Source organism: Grus americana, chromosome 9 (assembly GCF_028858705.1).
Source record: "Grus americana isolate bGruAme1 chromosome 9, bGruAme1.mat, whole genome shotgun sequence".
Classification (NCBI taxonomy): Eukaryota; Metazoa; Chordata; class Aves; order Gruiformes; family Gruidae; genus Grus; species Grus americana.
This window is the reverse complement of record NC_072860.1, coordinates 3,414,290-3,434,812: the sequence shown is the minus strand read 5'-3', so window position 1 is coordinate 3,434,812 and position 20,523 is coordinate 3,414,290. Positions and strand designations below refer to the sequence as shown.

At 42.2% G+C, this 20,523-nt stretch overlaps 1 protein-coding gene and 1 long non-coding RNA gene across 3 annotated transcripts; one reads left to right on the top strand and one right to left on the bottom strand.

The window, feature by feature from the left end:
- Positions 1-129: 129 nt before the first annotated feature.
- AMMECR1L (AMMECR1 like) lies at positions 130-13,302 on the top strand. 2 transcript variants are annotated; one of them, XM_054835080.1, is made up of 7 exons: positions 130-496; positions 2,849-3,293; positions 8,417-8,527; positions 9,016-9,130; positions 10,022-10,112; positions 11,100-11,196; positions 12,545-13,302. In XM_054835080.1, exons 2-7 carry the CDS (start codon positions 2,887-2,889, stop codon positions 12,654-12,656), a joined length of 933 nt encoding a protein of 310 aa, XP_054691055.1. In that variant the 5' UTR covers positions 130-496; positions 2,849-2,886; the 3' UTR covers positions 12,657-13,302. The 2 variants fall into 2 exon arrangements, with proteins under 2 accessions (XP_054691055.1, XP_054691056.1); XM_054835081.1 differs by lacking the exon at positions 130-496 and adding an exon at positions 922-1,041.
- On the bottom strand, positions 11,213-20,520 carry LOC129209891 (uncharacterized). The gene is made up of 3 exons (XR_008578253.1): positions 20,468-20,520; positions 16,906-17,145; positions 11,213-11,310 (listed from the first exon to the last, which is right to left on the bottom strand). It is a non-coding gene; the product is annotated as an uncharacterized LOC129209891 (long non-coding RNA).
- Between the last annotated feature and the right edge of the window lie 3 nt (positions 20,521-20,523).

The following is a 20,523-nucleotide window of genomic DNA, read 5'->3' as shown; positions in this document are numbered from 1 at the left end:
CGAGACTGTTTGTCCTCGCACGTGCGGCCCTGTCACGTGACGGGGAGGGAACCCGGCCCCGCGCGTCCTCCGACTGGGAGCGGAAGTGCCCGGTATCTATGGTTCCGAGGGGGGGGAAGAGTGTCCTCCCTTCTCTATGGTCGTGCTGGCACCGCGGGGCCGACGGGAGGCTGGCGGACTATGTACATTTTTCCCTCATTACCTCACGAGCAGGGAGGAGGCTGCTGGGATAGCGGAGGACCTTCCCTCGGCCTCGCTCCAGTCCTCCAGCTCCCCTCGCTGCCCGGCGGCTCCGGGAAGCCCGGCTCCCGGCCCGGCCGCGGCGGGCCCTGCCCCCCTCCCCCCGCCCGCCGGGCCCGCTTCTCTGGGGAGCCTCGCCCAGGCCCATGGCTCCATGAGGCGGGAGAAGGAGGCGGCGGCGGCGGTGGGGCAGCAGCGGCGGCGGCTGGGCTGAGGCGGAGGAGAAGCCGCGTCCGGCCCGGGACGGGTGCAGGAGGTGGGCGACCCCGGGGTGGGGAGGTGGGGGGGAAAATGCCTGTGTCCCGCTCGCCCCGGCGGCGGGGGGGGGGGGGGTCAGCCGGGGGGGGGTGGAGGGAGTCGCGCCCCCTGGCGGCGGCGGTTCTGCCCCGCCGCGGGGGGGCGGGCTGCACCCTCCGGGGGAGGCGGGCTGAGGGCGGGGGCGGGGGGGCTGCGGGGGCTGCCTGGGCCGCGTCCCCCGGCGGGGCTGGCGGAAGCCTCGGAAGCGCCGCCGGAAAGTTTGTGTCCGAGCGTGCGGGGCTCGTCCGGCGGCGGGGCCGGGAGAGGGGCGGCGGGGCACGGCCTTTCCCTGTGCTCGGTCGAGGCGGGGGTCGGCCTGCCAGCTGTGCCGCGGGTCGGGCGTTCCGGTTCGGGAGCGCGGGGAGCCGACCGGCGGTTTGTGGGCGCGGGGGGGAGAGCAGCGGGGCGCTCCTGATGACCGCCGGCACCGGGGCGTTGTGCCGGGTCTCCGCCGGGTCCAGTCACCAAGCAGCGGGCTGAGGCCCTTTGCAGAGTCAGCGCCGGGTTCGTATTTGCTGCTAAACCGCGTTGTTTCGTGCGGAAGTGGCTCCCCCGGGCGCGGGGGGGTCGGAGGCGAGTGGCCGGCCGAGGCCTCCCGCGCCGGGGGAACGGGGCCCGTCGCTGGAGCCGGCATCGGTCAGTGCAGCCGCCTCTGTTAGGCCCCTTCTGCCTGCTGCGGAGGGTGATGAATGGAGAAGACCTCTCCTCTGTCCCCTGCCACGTCTCCGATTTAAAATTAAGAGTTACGGTTTAAAATAAAAACTATTTTTCTCCCCAAATGCGGCTAGCCTTCAGTGATAACGTGGAAAGGCTCATCTATCCCAGCAGCTCCGCTGAGCCATAGTAGCATAACTTTTAACAGGCACGGAAAAAAAATTTACTTTGTCAAAGTTACACTTTTCTTGTTCCTGTTTGGTTTTGGGATTGTTTTTTGTTGCTGTTGTTGTTACAAAGATAGAGATCAAAGGAGAAAAGGATAATTTTCTTAGGTCTTGTAAATTGTTCCTTATGCAGATCATCTTTCTAAAACCTTGAGCTGAGGATTCCTAAACCAAGCAAGCACTGCAAGTGTACGTGTTTTGCACGTCTTGCACCAGTCCTGGTTCAGTTCAGGATCATACGACTCTTGACGATGGCCGATGAAACTTCACGGATAAAAGTTTACGTTGTTTGCATGCACAGAGAAGGCAGGGAGCTGTCACACCATGAATTTCAGTGCATCTCACACCCCACCCCACCCCCATTCTCTGTGTGCACTGTCAGTTCAGCCATCAGTTAAGTACTTGGATGAGCTGGAGGGATGCTCTGGTGGTTAAAGGAGTAGCCTGGTGCTCATGAGAGCTGAGCGTGACTTCCAGTTCGCCATGGTGTTCTCTGTGACCTACGTGTCTGTGCTTTTAGCCCCGTTTGACAGATGGAGAACTGATTTTTCCCTCCCTTTGTCTGTTTACATCTCACAGTGATGACGATGCTACACTTATTTAAGTTCCTACCATTGATGTGTGGTCCTTGCCTATCATCTTCGTTCATTTTTGTCTGCGTAGGCTTTCCTCCCTGTATTTGTTCCACTCCTTGTGATGCAAGAGCTAGTGTTCTCTTCTTTGCAAGCAAAACACGGTTCTGGGTTGTTTTTATACCGTATCTGTTTCCTGCCATTACTTCTTCCCTCTGTTCAGACTATGCGCAGTCTTCAGCTCTTCCTCTCCTGCGTATCCTGACTGTACACTCTACTCATTTACTTATGAGCACTATTAATTTACTTATTCCTAGAAAGTAAATGCAGATTCTAGTTCTTGGGGTCTGGAAAACAGTCTGTTGTTTAGAAAACGGCAGTTCAATGCTTGTAGCTTCCCTTTGTGTGTTGTTTAGGCTAGCGCTAAATCAAGGGCAGCACCCTTGGGAGTCCAACCCTGAAGGTGTCACCGGAGTTGTTGTTGCTCTTCTGTCAAGAATGGGGAAGGGAAATAAATGCAGTTTCATTCCCTTTATGGGAAGACTGGTTATGTTTTTTGGGGTTTTTTGTGATGAGCTGCCTTATTGCAGTGTTCAGCACACCCCACCAATAACTTTAAAAGTGTGACTTCCTGCACGTGTACACTTTTCCAATTTATGTGTCAGAACACCTATTCTGCTTGCTGAACTGGTTTTAGTTCTGTACTTAGTTGCGCGTTGCGAGGGTTTTCTTCCTCTTTTTGTTGCAAAAGCAAACCTGTCTGACACCTTAGCAGAAGCAAGGAAGCAGCTGTTGGTTTTTCACCTATAACTGTTTTGTGTATTGCTTTTTTTTTTTTCCCCCACCCCTCCTTGCCAGGGTTCTGCAGTGCTCCAGGCAGCAAGTTTTGAAGCAGGATGGGAAAAAGACGCTGTGTTCCTCCACTTGAGCCCAAGCTGGCAGCTGGCTGTTGTGGGGTAAAGAAGCCCAAATTGTCTGGGAGTGGAACGCACAGTCATGGGAATCAGGCCACAACTGTACCAGGCTCCAGTTCAGGTCCTCTTCAGAACCACCAGCATACAGATGGGAATAATGGAAGGGAGAACGTATCTGACTTGACTTTGGGCCCAGGAAATTCCCCAATTACTCGAATGAATCCCACTTCAGGAGCTCTGAGCCCACTTACTCGGCCCAATGGAACTGCCAACAGCACCAAGAACCTGGTGGTGACAGCGGAGATGTGCTGCTACTGCTTTGATGTACTCTACTGTCATCTCTATGGTTTCCCTCAGCCACGACTTCCTCGATTTACCAATGACCCCTAGTGAGTAAATCCATGTGCGGGAGGAAAGCTGAGAAACCAGCATCCAGAGCTGTGGTTTCATTGGGGAGGGATGAGGGGTATCCTCTGGAAAATGGGAAAATTGTTATGCAGGGAGGAATGGGGGGCATTCTGCTGCTTGCTTGGTCTACCAGAAACAAAAAATGATGTGCTGTAAGTAAGTGCACCAAAGAGGAAAACTATTCTGTTATGTTTGTTGGTGGAGATGAGTGGAGCTTTGAAGAGTGGTCTTCAAGGGAGAACATGCGTAGCTCTACAGAAAGAGAGCGAGGCAAAATATGAGGAAGTGTGGTGCTTCAGCTCACAGTCTGATGTGTTGCCCAAGACGTTGCATACTTTATAGAGGAGTGCAGACCTATTTCATGGTAATGTTCTGTTAAAATTTGCTCCCTTCTTTGAAAATAGATTCCTCTGCAAAAAATTAACTGTACTGTGCCTCCCATAAAATTGTACTAAAAGAATGAGTGAAACTGAAATTAGAGTTTTCAGAAAACAGTAAAATAATGTCACTAATTTCAAGAGGATCCTGCTTCTAATGTCAGGCACTAACTTCGTGGAGGGACAAGGGGAGAGATTTATTTCTGTGAAGCAGGTGGAAGAGAATAAAGTGAGAAGCTGAAACAAGTTCCCGGCTCATCCTGAAACAAGTGCTGAGCTGGTGAGAATTGGACAAGGACACACACAAGGTTGTTCAGTTGTCCAAGTTAATGGGTTTAGCAGAGAGGGGAACCAAAAATTTGCCAGTTGTGGAATTGAAACTGTGTTACGGAGATGGTGCTATTTAGGCAATAGAGGGAGAAATGGTGAGTTAACTTTCAAGGACTATACCAAGGTTAAGAAGAAAGGAGGCGTGCATGAGAAGAAGTGAGGAGAAGGATTTATGAAGGTATTTCACTTTGGTGAGATTCAGCTAATGTTTATCTGAAGGTTGAATGTGTAGGTGTGGAAATGTTAATGTTGTTAAAATGTTTGGTGGAAGAATTATATGGGAAAGATCAATGATAGATACACCTTCTGACACTCCTCCAGGGGCTGCTTCCAATAGATAAAATAAAAAGTTGTTGACATCCTTAATTTAAGTTAATTAATTTTAAATTGATGTAAAGGAACAATGGCTTAAACAGGTCAAGGACTTTTTCCGTATATTGAGTGTCTCCCCACCTTATTGGCTGTCAGTGTAGATGTAGGTTGTGCATCTATGCAGTTATTATCCGAGCAGGATTATGGATACATGTTCTGAATGCCACCGCAGACTAAGCTGTTTAATGTTGTAAATACAAGTGAATGGAGAAATACTCTGGACTACAATATAGAATAGTTCCAATGACTCCTCAAGCTGAAATATTTCTGTTGTTTTTCATACCTAAGCTAAGTAGGCTCCTTTTAGAAAATTATACATTAGTCTGCTTATTATTTTGTCACTTGAAATGCAAAGAGGTTTTGTTGTTGTTCTGTTCTTAAGTCAATAAAAGAGATTATTTTATACAGATTCATTATTTTGGCATTAAAGGAGACTTCTAGCTGGTTTTTGTTGCTGTTCTGTTGACTAGTTTCAAAAAGGGCATTCTTTCCAGAGTCTCAGCTGTTCAACTTTTATGCCCAAATTTGAAAAGTAAAACATAGTTCACTGGGCTTTTCCATGCTGATAATTTTAAAGTCTTTTAGATTAACACTCCAAACAATACCAACTCTTCTCTTTTCTTCCCCTCTGGGCAAATGCCTACCTGAATTTTCTTGTATTTCAGCATTTATGCTGTTCCTTCTAGCAAATAGTTGCCTGTACCCCAGGGAAAAGCATAGGGTTTGTTCTCTTGTAGAGCAGCACACAGGGATGATCTGTCACGCTTGAGACAGTAATGCAGTGAACTTCAAGCCAAATATTATCAAATATAAGAGTAAGCAAAGTGAAAATACATAAATAATTTGCATTGTTGTCCTTTGTAACATAATTAGTGTTGATGTAAGAGATCTTTGAACAAAACAAAGATATATGCCAGAAGTCTCTCTGGGCAGACGGAAAAGAGACTGTTGATGGAAGGAATAGAAAGATGCACAGGTTTGCCCTGACCTCTCAGAAAACAGATCTTTTAAATTGAACCCTAAAGTAAAGATAGAAGTAGTCGTGAAGGTCAGGATTATGCATAAACAGGGTAATAACATAAAAATTACAGGCTTATGACTTGAAAACAACCGTGAATTCCAATTACCAGCTTGAGAGGATATACACGTGGACAACAATCTTGATGGGAATTATGGCATGGGTCGATACCTACGGAGGTATGTCTGAATTAACTTGGTAAATGAAGAAAATATCCCATTTGTTGTTCAGGTTACTGAAAAATAACAATTTTGAACCTGTATAGCATGCCACTTCTTCCACTTTTGTACTTCAGTCTTTGATTTTTTTAATAGTAGGTATTACAAATTGGTGCTAAAACTACACCATGCAAGTTTCTAGTTGCCATGCAAGACAAATAATAAGGTACTTGCATCATAGAATCTGTACTGTAACAGGGTTTTTCCTAGTACAAGCTAAATTCTGATTTAAACAAACTATGTTTTGCTACTTTAAAATTGCCTTTGAGATTGCAGTTGGAGAACCTAGTTTTTAGTTGCTGAAACTCCCCTCCCCTCAGCCTAGCCAACTCTCATCAAACACACCTAAGTAAGATGTTGTGGCTGAGGGAGAAATGGTTGCCATAATCTGCTCGGGATACAACTGCAAAGTACTGGTAAGTGCTCTTGGGTGAACACGGGCAAAAGATTGTCGTGACTTTTCTCAGTACATCTGGGAAATATGCTTTTCAGGGAGGGGCTGTGGAACAATTGGCTTATTGTCAGCTGCACCTGCAATATGCTAAGCGTATTTATTCTTCAGATAGAGAAACAACGTCTTCTCTACAGTGAAAAACTTGATAATAGTGAAATTTTATATAGTTGCACAAAATCATAATCTTTTTTTTTAATACCTCAGTTGTTATGACCACAGTGAAAAATTGTTAAAAATGTGCTTTAAGATCTTTTAAAATATGACAGCCTTCTGAATGTAATTATCCTGTCCTTTCTGGTACTATCTCTTCTATTATAGATGCAGAAAGCTGTGTCACAGCTCAGTGGAAACTTTTTTTTTTTTTAAGGGGAAAGAGATGAATTGGAAATGTGAACTTGTAATTTGAATCCAAGAAGAGAAGGAATTTACTTAGATTTGTATTCTGTCAGTGATGCTTTTCATTTTCTCCCCTTTTCTGCTAGGGGTGAGTGTCACATGGGCTAAGTAATGGTTTCAAAACTTTAATCAGATTAAGCTAAATTTCCACTGAGCTTGTGACAGTAATGTTTCTCAGAAATCTCCTTTGTAAGTTTAGTATCTTCTTACGCTCTGTTTCTGTTTTCTGTTTCAACACATGGTAGCTGGATGAAAGTGTAGAGGAATGATATCCTGCAAGTGCCTTGAAGTGTTGTTGGAAAACTAGAACAGTAAATCCTCTGTCTTGGTCAAGCAACCATAAGGTGGCTGATGGTTGTGGAAGAATAATTCCGCTTCCTCTGTGGGCAAAGTACTTCACAATTATCACTTAAAGGCTGCTTGCTATTTTGGGTAGTACTTCTGCTGTTGGTCACAGCTGGTAACTAGGTCCTGAATGATGGATTTATGCTGTAATAGAGTTTTTTAATTCCATTGTTGCTCGGAGGAACATCAGTGGGCATTGCTTTATCACTACAGTTTAAATTATGTTTTAACTACGTAGATGTAAGAAGCTCTGTTGCCTGTATTTGAGATATCATCCACACTCTACGCTGGTTTTGTTGTCTGAACAGAATCCCTTCGTATTTTTTTGTAATGTTCACTGCAAAAATATATTGCTTACAAGAGCTTCAAGAGTTTGAGAAAAGTGAGTGTCTGCACTCTGATGTAGAATCAGTTACTCTGTTTTCATGGTTTAGAACTCCTGCCAATGGTTGTTTAATTTCAGGAAATTATTTTCTTTACACTGCATGTTTTCTATCATATTACTTATCTTTTAAAGTTCAGTAGAAATCCATAGACTAATGTGTGGAATCACAAATTACTTTCTCATCTATGCTTGGGTTCAAAGTGACCACATCTTGTACTCTGTAATCTGAAAAAGTAAGATCAGTCATCAAGTTTCTGTAATTAGATCAGCTTCATCAGTTGCCTTGCAGAATTTCCCAGATGTTGGATATTCTTTTATGGCTGCAGCCACCATTGTCCTTTCTTTACTGTTTTTTCTCTACAGCTGTTTGCAAATTCACTCACTTCTACAGAAGTGAACTTCTTGCATTTAATATTCACAACCATCTTTACCTGTTTACTTCTTCATAGAGCTCTTTTTGAGAATCTACTGATATGCCTGTAAATTCTTGATAGTAAACAGGAAAGTGATGTTTGAGTAGGAACAATATAGTGATTTAGATACGTGTTCAACAGGAGAGAATCTGTGTAAATATCAATCAAATGTAAGGTAAGCAAAAGATGTGAACATAAACTGTTTGAGCACTAGGGATGGACCCAGAAGTCAGATCCTCATGGAAATAAAAGGGGAAAAAAACCCTGGGCTTGCTTTTTATCCCTTTTAAAAAAAAAAAAAAAGCTTTTATTGCAAACTTGCATTATAGATGGATTGTGGACTGCTTGGGGATCTTTCAGGTTCAATGGTATGATAAATAAGTAATCTTACTTGCTTCACCTATATTAATTTTGATATGGGTTGTCATGTAAACTAGCAGATGCTACTAAGTGAGGCCATTACTCACAGAGGTAATCAGTGGGGTCAAATAACCATATCGTTCCTTAGAGGACAGTGCAGAGTCTGGCCAGGAAAGTGTTGGTGGGGAGCTTACAGAGTGCTGATGGAGAGAAAGGAGTATGCCAAAAAGGTGGGGGGAGATGCTGGGTTTTGCATTTGGGGGTGCGTGGGTGTGTTTTATTATTGCTAGATAGCAGGTGAGAAAACATGCCTGTTGTGGTTTATTAGAGGGAGAGAAAGCAAGTGCATGCAAGTGCATGCTTTTACACCTTGTTGGTCTCCCCTTAGCAACCAAATATCTCTAGAGGCTGGAGTATTTCTTCTTTGCCTTTTCAGTCCACTCTTTGTGACGTGGAAGACGGGGCGAGACAAGCGGCTTCGTGGCTGCATCGGGACCTTTTCAGCCATGAATCTTCACTCAGGACTCAGGGAATACACATTAACCAGGTAATTATGTTGAAAATGAAATAAATCTGAAATTACCTTAATTTGCTGAAGATCTTTAAGGATTCAAGGTTAAGATGTTGGATCAACATAGTTCAATTTAATATGCTTCAGAATAAAATAAACCTGAGAATTGTATGATAGTTATGGTGAGGTAGTGTATCAGGATTTAGTGGAACATCTTTGCAACAGGTGAATTTTCGTTGACATTTTAAGGCTAATGTCAAAGCTGTCTTGCATACTAACAGTTTCGACATCTTACATAGCACATGATTTCTCTCCAATTGCAGTAAGTGGAGGACAGCATCAGGAAGCTTGCGCTAGTGTTTGCATATTACAGTTCATTAGATTAGGAAGAGATGCAAATCACTTTCTCTGCAGTAGCAAAGAGAAACATGTTTCACAGAGGCATAATCAAAAAGGGAATAACTGAGCATCTGACACTTTAATTTGGTGCTTGCATGAAGCAGTATATCTCTTCTTTCCTTCAGTGCACTTAAGGACAGCCGATTTCCCCCCCTGACCCGCGAGGAGCTGCCCAAACTCTTCTGCTCTGTCTCCCTCCTCACTAACTTTGAGGATGCCAGTGACTACCTGGACTGGGAGGTGAGAACAGGTGCATTTGGAACTCTGCATCACTCTCTCGTTCCGTTCGGGTTCGGGTTAGTACATGGTGATGTGTCTCCTTCGTTACAGGGGTGTATGGGCATTGAAACTCTGATTAGAAGAAATGGGGCTAAACAACTAGAAGGGAGGAAGAGGATGGGCTAGCAGTATGCTTTTGGTTGGGAGGGGATCTGAATGGGAATAAAAGAGACATGAAAGTGTTTTATGGATTTGGCCCAGTAGGACATGGGTGTAAATAATACACCCTGGAAGTGTTTAAGACCAGGTTGGATGAGGCTTTGGGCAACGTGGTCTAGTGGAGGGTGTCCCTGCCCGCAGCAGGGGGGTTGGAACTAGATGATCTTTGAGGTCCCTTCCAACCCAAACCATTCTGTGATTGTATGAAATATATATGTAAAAACCTGGGAAGTATTTTGATGCTGTGAATAGAAACTGGGAACAAAAAGTAGAGACCGAAGGTATTAATCATTTTTCAGGACCTCATATGTAGAAATGCATTTAGTTCAAGAAAGATTAAATAGACTTTGTGGTTGGGCTATTTTAGGCATGACTCTTGTGTAGAGATCTTGTCTTTCTTGCCCAACACAAGAGATGAAAAACTGTCAGACTGCTGACAAGACTTACTTAAGGAGAAGTGGCAGGGAGACTGGTTAGTAGGCTCATCTGGGAAAGGTGGCAGAGGTCCTTTATGCTGCTAAGAGACTTGTGAGACCTGCCTGGCAAGGACAGAGAGTGGGGAAGAGAATGTCCTTATCCAGGGAAAAGCCAAACTGGCCATAGACAAACACACAGTGTGGTGGGAATGACAACTCGATCATGGATTCAGTGCTAGCAAACACCTCTTATTTGGCTATTCATTTCCATCTATAGGTTGGGATCCATGGGATCAGAATAGAGTTCATCAATGAGAAAGGTGTCAAACGCACAGCCACGTATTTACCTGAGGTTGCTAAGGAACAAGGTGGGTTTGAGATGGCAGCCAAACATGTCAACACATTGTGTCACAGAATTGGGTAACATAAATCTATGGATTTTGGGTTTGGATTGCAATGCTATCCTCATGGTGCCATGGAGCCACCAGGCTTAATCTGGATAACTGACACCTGATACAGCTGCTGCTGGGTTTTCATCTGGCCTTTCTCTCATCCCACATCTGTGCACAGCTGTATCTTAGTGTAAAAATGTTTTAGGGCTTAAGAAATAGAGGATCTCAAAGTATGGATCTTCCAGCTTCATTCAGCATTGCATCTTTCCTCTTCTATGTTTTTCCCACCAACTAGGATAACTGCAGGCTGCACAGCACCAACAGGAGAGTCCCTTTCCTCCTCATTCTTGCTAAAGTAGCATCCTCCAGATGAGGGCAGGAAACAGGGCCCCTCTGGAGCACACTTCCCACTCAAATATAGTAGCGGTCACCATGGTAACTGCTCAAAATATTGCCTCCTTTCCTCCACCTAGCAGAGTGGAGTGGTCGCATCCTCCTGGCTCTGGGGCAAAAGACTAAGGTAGGAATTTTAACTCTGATCTCTCACATAGCAGTGCACTGTGCTATCACTAAAGCATCAGGTTGATCCCAATTTGTCTATGTAAAGAGCTAAGTATTACCTTATTTTAAGGCTTAGACAGCTAAACTTGAGTGGCACATGATAAAACAGTTTGGGGTCCCTGCAACAGAAGCAAGGCACAGACCTTTTTAAGAAGAGGCATCATATGAAAAACAGAATTACTGTTTTATAGACCATTGCAGTTCCAATATGATTTAAAAGGGGTTGGCATGTGCAGATAGTGTGCATGCATAAGACCATGTTATGCCCAGTTCAGCACTGGTATTTCTAAAGCTCAAAGTTTCCTGTTGTTTGCTTTTCTAGAGGCCTTTTAATGCGTCTCTTAGCTTTTTGAAACATCATTTTTATGTTGAAAAATTTCCCTTGCTTCTATTTTTCAATAGACTGGGATCAGATCCAGACCATAGACTCCTTACTCAGGAAAGGTGGCTTTAAGGCTCCGATTACCAATGATTTTAGGAAAACGATTAAACTCACCAGGTAAGTTGATGTATTTGTCATCTTTTAATTTTACTTTATAGTGATTTTGTGGGTAACTTAAAGTATTTGTGCATGATGTAAGTCTTCATGCCTCTTTCAGATGAGAGATGTAGTCTGAAAGACAAAAATCATAAATGCCGCTTGTTAGGCATATAATGTATATGGAATGAAGCAAATATGTTTGGTCCATGCAGGATTGAAGTTAGCATTTTCTAAGAGAAGTGCTGCTGGTTTTAATATTATCATCCACATGAAAGATCAAAAGAAGCAGAACCTTTGCAAGTTAAAAAGGTTGATTTTTCTGTATCTTTACAATGGACTTCCTTTTCTCAGTGTGCTCATCTGTGGATGGTGTAGCTATTTGGAGGTGACAGCTGTCTTAAAACCAAACGACACTCAAATTTGGCTGGTTCTCAGAATTTGCTTGCTTTTCTATATCCCCAGCTGTCCTATTGGTTTCAGCTCCCTTTATGTTAGTAAAAATTGGGACATTCTGGTTTTGTATAGAAATGCTAAGTTATCAGGTCGTTCCTTACCTCTGGAGAAATGAGGTGGGTATGCAGGGTTTTTTTTTTAACAGGAGAGGACAGGATGAAGTTTTTCATTAAAATCTGGTGTAACGTGGACTTAGTGCAACTCACGACCACTTTGAAGTTAGACAAGACGACACCCACCCTCTAGTCGAGGGTGTCCCTGCCCACGCAGGGGTGTTGGAACTAGATGATCTTTGAGGTCTCTTCCAACCCAAACCATTGTATTCTATGAAGTTATCTGTTGTGTAGCATGTTTTAGAAGCACCTGGAAATCTCTGGTCTCTCAGAAGGGACTTCACATTTTGTGAATTCTGATGGCACAACGTGGACTAAGTCACATATACGCTACAGTAGACCTCCCTTTACCCAACTCTCCATCATTTTCTTTCACTAGCCTTTCAAATGTGAAGATAACCACAAAAGTAAATAATAGTGAAATACTGGTTATTTAGTGTCTGAAACTGAGTCTTCTTCCAGCAAACTTCTCATGCCCTTTTTTTTTTCCACAGCAAGTGGATAAAAAGAATACAAGTTGATTATTTGTTTTCAGTGTGCTACTTCAGGAGTCCCCTTAATTATGATTGCCTTGAATAGAGCTCAAGTTTTGTGACATCAAAGCTAATTCAAGCTTAGATGGGTTATTCAGACTACTGCATGAGGCAATATCAAACAAGGTAGTTTATGAAGTTAGTGGGTTTCTCCTGGTCATTATTGGCTGTTAGCTAAAAGGTGATCTGGGTCAAATGGGGTTTATGTCTAGTCCCTTCATATTGCATAGTCTGTTTACATTATTTTTTCTTGCACTGTTCCCATAGGTACCGCAGTGAGAAGGTGACAATCAGTTATGCAGAATACATGGCTTCCCGTCAGCATTGTTTCCAGAATGGCACTCTTCATGCCCCCCCCCTCTACAATCATTACTCCTGACACACGGCTGCATGACCAGTCCCACTCCCCAGTTGCTGCCAATGGCTACGACATCATTGGGGCAGATGCCTCCTCTTCCTGGTCCAGTTACTTCTATTACTGCACCATTTTATGATGCTAGCTTCCGTTGCCAAGTCTGCCTTCCAGCTGACCTGGGGGGAGGATGAGAGCATGACAGAACTTCAGGGGCCCAAGCCTTATCTCAGCCTTCCCTCCGAATGGGGGTTCAGTTGGATTGGGGCTCCATGCCTACGAACTGTCGTGAGGTGCAGAAGACTTCTAGGAGTGAAAGTGCCACTTTGGACTGATCCGTTCTTGTGTGTTACCAACACTCCGGAAACTTGAGCTGTTCATTATGGAAGCCCCCCAGATCAAGTAGGAGCATTCCCCTGGCAGCCTGGGCAACGGAGTCCAACAAAACATTTTTTAGGTTCTTTTTAATTTTTTTTAACCTCTGGTATCTGTTGTGTACCAAGAGCTGATTGCAGTCCCCACACATCACAGGCGGACATTATGATATTGGGGAGGGTTGAAGATCTGGATGGCGCCCCATCCTCACGGGACAGAAAACACTTGAAGATGTGAAAAACCTTTTGATGGTATTGCAGATGAATCCATTATTTAAATAAACCCTAGAAGGCTTTAATTATCAGATCCCGCTGTAGGTTGGATTACTCTAAAAATCCTCTTGGTTTACAGTTTTCTGGGTTTTTAGACAGTGCTTTGTAACGTAGCCTGCTATGAAACAGAATGCTGTTATGCCTGTAAGAGAGCAACACGGCACACGCTGTGTACACGAAGGACAAAGTACTTGAGTGTCCCTGGACGATCTTCTCTGTTACAACCAAGTTTTGTGTTCAAACATTTGTAACAGAGCCTGATTGGATTAGGGATGAGGAGGGATTTGCAGGGCATTGACTGTAGTCATACAAGTGAGACTAGTGACTGAAATTTGTTTAACTTAAGCTAACAGTCTCGGGGACCTTCCTTTTCATAGGACAGCCACTTTCTCTGGTGTGACTATCAATCTTGAGAACTGTTGAGTATTGCAGTTTATAGTAGGCCTATGGAATAGAGCTATGTAGTTTCACTGGTAAGTTGTTATACAGTTTAGTCATTACCACATCAAGGGAATGAGTGGGGAAACCTGTGTTACCCAAACTTTGTGAAACTCACGTGCATTCTGTATTTCTTCTCCCATCATTGCTGATTACAAGAAATACTCTCATCTAAGAGGAAGATAAGTTATCCAGTTGTTACTCTGCAGCATCATTAAGAGTTGTCATAAACTCTAAATTATGATGCTCTCTCAATGAGGTCACTGGACTTCAAAATACAACTTTGTGGGGGTTTTTTTGGTTGGTTTTCGAAGTTTCTGGAGGGTCAGCAATGATCAGGAGAGAAAATACAAGTGCATAGCAGAGCAATGGCTAGTTGGTTGCATGTATCTTTAAAGTTTTCTTGTGTGTGGTAATGATGGCTTTTAAAATTGGCTGGTGTTTCAGGCCTGAAATTCTCTCCTGGCATGGCAGGGAACAGGGCTGGTAGAAAGCTCAGAACTGCATGCTGCTGCTCCTTCTGGTCCTAGAGAAGCAAACAAGACTTGTGCAGTTTTGCTTCATGTTGGTGTAATCCTCTCCTGCTGGAGGAGAGAGATGTGAGGGAAAGGAGAGGGTCCTATTCTGGATAACAGTGCAATATCGACCCAGCTTTCTTCCTGTACTGGGTCATTCTTACAAATTGCCACTTTTCCCTTGTGATGTTGTTGAAAAGCAATTGAAGATTAAGGGATTGTTTCATGATTTCCTGCTGCTGAGAATAAATGGGTCTTGTTACAAACTCGAGTGGTTTGTAATTACTCTCCCAGGTGCCGTGTAGTGATGGGGGAGGGTGGGGTCAGCTCTGGACATACCATTCACCTTTCAGCTGTCAAACAGTATGATACATAGGGCTACACTCATTACTGTTCAAGTGTTCTATGTTAGAATTTAATTTCTAAAAGGTTTAAGAAAAAAAAGCAAAAAAATGGTGCTAAAACTTCACCCCTGAGCACGCTCAGTGAGACTGGTCATGCAGGCATATAGTGCCAGGCTTTTCAACAATATTGTTTCTTTTTCAAATGTTTGCCCTGTTCTGTGTCTTCAACAGTGTATAGTGTTTTCCTGATTTCATTTTATTTGAATAGGGGATGACTAAGGGGTGGGGTGGGGAGGGTTAGCTGTCATTTTTTAAAGAACAGAATTTTAAGATTGAGTGACTTGGTTGGTTTAACTCTGAAGCGGGTTAGATGGTTTGGGACTGGGGAAGCCTTATCCTCTCCCACTTCCATTTCCCCACTCAGTCTGTTTAAAAAAAAAAAAAAAGACAAAAATGCCTCTAAATATGTACTGTGTTCTTGTCTTGTTGCAGTGAGAAGTTAGCAAATCAGAAATTGGTCTGCTGCCTAAGAAACAGGCCCGCTCAGCTTCAGTCCCGTAAGGGTCCAGCTATAAAATCAATTGAAAAGTATGTCAATAGTTAAGTTAGCTCAGAAAAATGTATGACAAGGACAGGTGGTCTCAGGAAATAATCCCATTTCTAGATCATTACATGGCAGCTATGCATAAGGATGAAAGAGGTGAACTAGAAACAAAATGTACTTCGAGTTGCCTCAAGATGGAGGCTACCAAAATCAATGACCAATTGATGTAAGAATTTCTCCATGGTTCCTTGGCTGGGACAGCAGGTTAGAACTACTCCTTCTCAAAGCAACTGTTACCTGGTTTGGTCTGGATTTAACTCATCCTTAGAAGCAAGTGCCTTTTGGTCTAGAAGGGCTTATTCTCATGAGAACCACAACGGAGAAATAATCTCACTGCAATTATGAATTGTCTTTGTTTTACAGTAACTACAGGAGAATGTCTTTGATCACTGGAGTCTGTCAGTGTTAGAATGTTTCCACTGTGAGGTTCTGATTTTTTTTTTCCATAATTTCAACAGTCAATCTCAACTGAGGCCATTTCAGTTTGGGAAGGTTTTATGGTCAAAATATCACATATCTACAATTTATCAGAACAAAAAAAAAAACTGTAAGCAAATCTTAAAAGTTCATTTTAACCTTTGCACAGAATAATTTGTTTTCATAGTACATTAACAAACATCTGCAATCTTCACTGACTATTAGTGCTGTTTTCTGTTTGTATTCTCGAAACTACATGTTGTTTTGTTGGGGTTTTTTTGGTTAATTTATTTCCTTAAAGCAGGAGACCTCTTTTGACCTTCAGTGCAGAGATGTCAGACCAATTCTTTGTATTACACTTGATTGCCTCCTACCTATATAATAACTTCTGAGTGTAAATAATTGAACTCTATCCTCTAATGAAGTATTGTAGAGAATAAATCATAATGGATAAAGATTATTTGTACTGTCCTCTTTATATGGTTTCTCACAGCCTTTATGGGGGATAAGGTGAACTCTTTCTCCTGGAGAAAGATAAACAACATACTACATGTATGAATACCAAATCTGTAAATTACATTAAACATTCAGAACCAGGGAGGTTGCCAGAATGGGATGACAATTGTCTGGAAGCAGAGAAATAGTTAAGACAGGCTCAGTAGAAGAAAGTGAGGAAAAATAGTAGGAAAATTAAAAACAAAGATCAAATATGATTCATTAATAATGGTATAGCAAAGTATATTTGTATCCTGAAATAACATTTGCTTGACAATAAATCCCTATTAGTTGTCATGATGGTGAAATATATAAAGCACATACGTAGAGAATTCTATATCGTACTGAAAACCCTAAATTTGTAAATCTGTCTTAAACTACCAAAATTGTTATTTGTTTGTGTTTTAAAATGAACTAATGAAAACAGATTATCTGTACTTCACAGGTGGTAGTCTTCAGGTGTTCTAAAAATTTTATTTCAGGAAAAAGAAACGCCCATCTTTCTAGATTCTTACTAAGTATTTTAATGCTGACATTTCCTGTTTGTGGTTCTTGGGAAGGGCAGCCCTGGATATCAATGAAGGAACATGCATAAGACACCCCCACCTCCCAAACCCCAACCAAACCAAGGGGGAGGGTAGTTTTGACTTAAATATGCCTGAGAAGCTCATTGACTTCAGTGCAACTACAAAGCAAAAACCTGTTTTCAGAAAATACGCTTCTGGTATTAGTAAAGCTAGAAAGTAAGTCCTCTATACAATATGAGGATACAGTGACTTATTTGTATATTTTTCTATGGCATATGTTTTTCCTTACTTGATATTTTTTTTTTGTTTCACACTGAATCAGTGAGATATAAAATCTTTGTCCGGTGTCTTTCATCAGAGGTTCTTTCATGCGTGTTGCTTTCTGTAACTGCAGTAACACTCAGCAACTCACAGTGAAGATGGGGCCAAGTAGAAGGGTGTACATATGACTGCACACTGAAATAGTTCAATCCAGACTAAATATAAACCAGGATAATTCTCCAGAAAACACTCTCTTCTGGTTTTGCTTCTGTTTGAAATAAGAAATGAAATTAATTAGTCATTTAGCACTCACTTCCTTCTAAAAACAACTTACAGAAAGGTTAGGAGAAATCTCTACAAGATACTTCAAATGAAGAATACTTGAGCATTTTTATTCTAAAGACAAAAATTTTATTTTCGGACAAAATTTACATCATAAACTACCTAATTGTGATTGAGAAATGCCACTTCTTGGGAATAAGAATTAAAACCAGAACACTTTCCCATGTGACTCAATAAATTATTATTTATACTGACCTATGTTTTATGATTGCTCTCAAACTGAATTGTAGTACGTGGAGCAGTAGGATAGAAAACTTACTAAACTGGTTTTGCTACAATCTGCAGAAGGATCACCTGTGAATATGTTTGATGATTGCTCCCAAAGCACAGAAAGCCCAGAATATTATTGTTACCATGTTTCTTAAGTATGTAACTACAAATTGACCAATATCCAGATTATTAAACCTTTTTTTTTCCTTTTTGTTATAGTTAGCTGGAGTATTCTTATAATCAGATGAATTCTGACATAAATTACGTATTATACAACCAGTTGATAGTATGTTTAGATGTCATTACATATGTATTTAAAAACTTAATAGATCATGCAAGAGCCAATTTTGCATTCAGAGGCTTATTATCACTTTATTACTGGGTATTACTATAATTTTGTATTGCTCATGCATCTTCATTATAGTTTTGGATATATAATTTTAAATGGTGTAAAAATAAAGGTAAAATGGTATGAAAACCTAAACTTGAAGAGTTATACTTTAAAAACAGATGAAAAAGCATGCATGTCTTGTGCAATAATGGCTATTACCGCACATGCTGTTCTGAGCGGGTCATGTTACATCCACAAGGATTTTGACCTATTCCTAAATGTGCTAGAAATGTTGATGATAATGAAAAGTGATTAAGGTTTCAATATCCTAATCTTATAACTTTTAATCCATAAAACAACTTTGCTTTTTTTTTTTAAGTTGGGAGTTTTGACACTCCATACAAAATACATAATTACTGCTAGAAAGCTTAAAAACTGCTAGGAAGGTAACATTTCTTCTGCTGGTGAATTAGAAGGAAAGCATATTACAAAGTATAGTTATACTAATAATAGAACATACTTGGTAGTAGTTTATCCTACATTTTATTACACGGAGGTATTTAGCTAAGCTTTTTTAATGATCTTTGTTGGTGCACTTATTTGTTACTGGGTCTGTTTTTAAATTCTGGCAATGCAGAAATTACCATAGTAGGTCTGTCTCATAATCCGCTATCTAAGATCATGTCTCCAGCAAGGGGCAATACGTTTTGCCATGGAATACAGAATACTAGAGGCTCTGTTCACGATAAATTAGATTTGGCAAAGTCTGTCTTTTTTTTTTTTTAATCAGTTAATTTTAGGATATGACCAGTAAATATGTCTAAAACTTCCTGTAGTCATTCACTTTGTTTTGATCTCATTTTCCTTTTTTATGCACATTTTCCAATGAAATTGATAAATGCCGAAACAATCATCATTAGTGAGAAAAAAGCTTGTGCATTTTAAAAATAACAAAGGAAAAGTCAGGTACTCTATTCTGTTTGGTTTGTTGCAGCAGCTGAACAATATTTACTGTGCTTTTATAAGTGTATTTTTTAAATTCTTTACAATTAGAGGGGGGGCAGGGGGAACAGGTTCCATTCAGGAATTAACTTACGTGTGTCTTATTTGACTCTTGAGACCTTAACTAAACACATCAGTGATAACGAACCTTTATCTTTCATGATAGCCTCTTTAGCTGTACCTATAAACTCTTGCAAGTATCTAGCTTTCTCTTAATTGTTTTAGTTTTTGTATACTTAAGTAGAACGGATCCTTGGGGAAAAACAGAAGCGAAATTAATAACTTAAACCTCTGCAAGCTACCTACTGCTCTGAGAATCGTGATGTTCTGAGTAGATGGGTTATTTGAGAAGCCATCAGGATTCCAAGAGATTTTAAATGCTCTTCTCATCAATCTGGCACAGATTTCCTTGTTTTCTTGTAAACCTAATTGAAATTGTTTAATTTGCCAGATGTTCCCCGAGATATTTTCATTCCATCTTCCTGAATGTCTTTCTGCTTGAACCACTTAACAAATTAGTTTTCAATCGGTTTCTCTGCCATGCTTATTTATCCAGATAACAAATGTTAAAAGATCTGTGATTTGACCCTTTCATATTCTTATAGTTTATTATTAATGCGTTCCTTTCCCCAGCATGCAGGAAACAATTCACCTAGGCACGGATGCAAGTTCACAAGAACAGGAGTGGTTTCATCATAAATCTTCCAACAGTCTATTTTTGCCTTTCTTTAAGGGTGCAGGATGACATAATAAGGTCTGATAAGATGATTACTTTAAGAGTCTTAGACTGGTTAGGCACTTACATGTGAGCTCTCCAGGGAAAATACTGCTCCATGAGTTGTTTTGTTGGCGGTGTTCCCAAGACATAGTGTTGGGAGAACTATAATCATTTTCAGCCTACCTATGAATTTAGGGCCTTAAAGATTACTTCTGGATAGTCTGAGAAAGTAACCTCCCTTTCAAAGTGTGTTATTAATGGTATCAATACTCCTTCCTCACGGACTGAGGTATATTAATCACAGTGAGCTAGACAGGAATTATGGTACAGACAGTTGGAGTTTTCCTAAAGTCAGCTATCTAGCTGGGGGATGGTTTGGTAGCAAAATGGAGTAGGCCGTAGCTCCCTGAGGCACTTCTGGTGTGAAGTAAACACCAGACAGGTGAAGACACATCTGCTGCCTCGGTGGCCCCAGGTACTTCTGGGCAAATGTGTGCTGCCGTGTGGGGTCTGATGAGGGGAACCAGTGCAGTTTTGAGCTCTTTGGTTATCTCCTAAATAACTGACCAGAAGAAGCCGTCCTCTGGGTTTGCTTGTGTAGAAGACAAGTGTGGTTTCTCTCAGCCTTCCCTCCACAGCCTGCTCTCTCAGGCTGTGGTTTATGTCTTCTAAGACTTTGGGCCCACAACGTCTTGATCTGTCAATTTTTTGTCCTGTCTTCACAGAAATAAACCTCCAGCACCCACTGCTTTCAGTCTGTAGGAGCTAATTTCTAAGCGAGCTTACGCACGCCTCCGGGGGCTGTATCTTGCGTGGGTATGCTGAGACGCCCCGTTCCCGCTGCTCTCCCTCGGTGCCCCCACAGGCGTAACCGCGCTTTTTTATACCCTCTGCAAGGCCGGCCGTGCGCAGGTGACAACCGCTGCTCCGTGCCCTCCTCCCTCCCCGCCTGCCGCCCAGCCTGGGCTCCGGCCCTCCCCGACCCACCTCCTGTCAGCGCCGGGCGGCTCTCGGCGGTGGCTCCCTCTGGCGGGCGGGGGGGG

Excerpts from the sequence above, each read along its gene's own strand:
- AMMECR1L (XM_054835080.1), top strand. The coding sequence starts at position 2,887 with ATGGGAAAAAGACGCTGTGTTCCTCCACTTGAGCCCAAGCTGGCAGCT. Across the intron at positions 3,294-8,416 it reads CGATTTACCAATGACCCCTA|TCCACTCTTTGTGACGTGGA; the intron begins GTGAGTAAATCC and ends TTGCCTTTTCAG. Across the intron at positions 9,131-10,021 it reads GTGACTACCTGGACTGGGAG|GTTGGGATCCATGGGATCAG; the intron begins GTGAGAACAGGT and ends TTCCATCTATAG.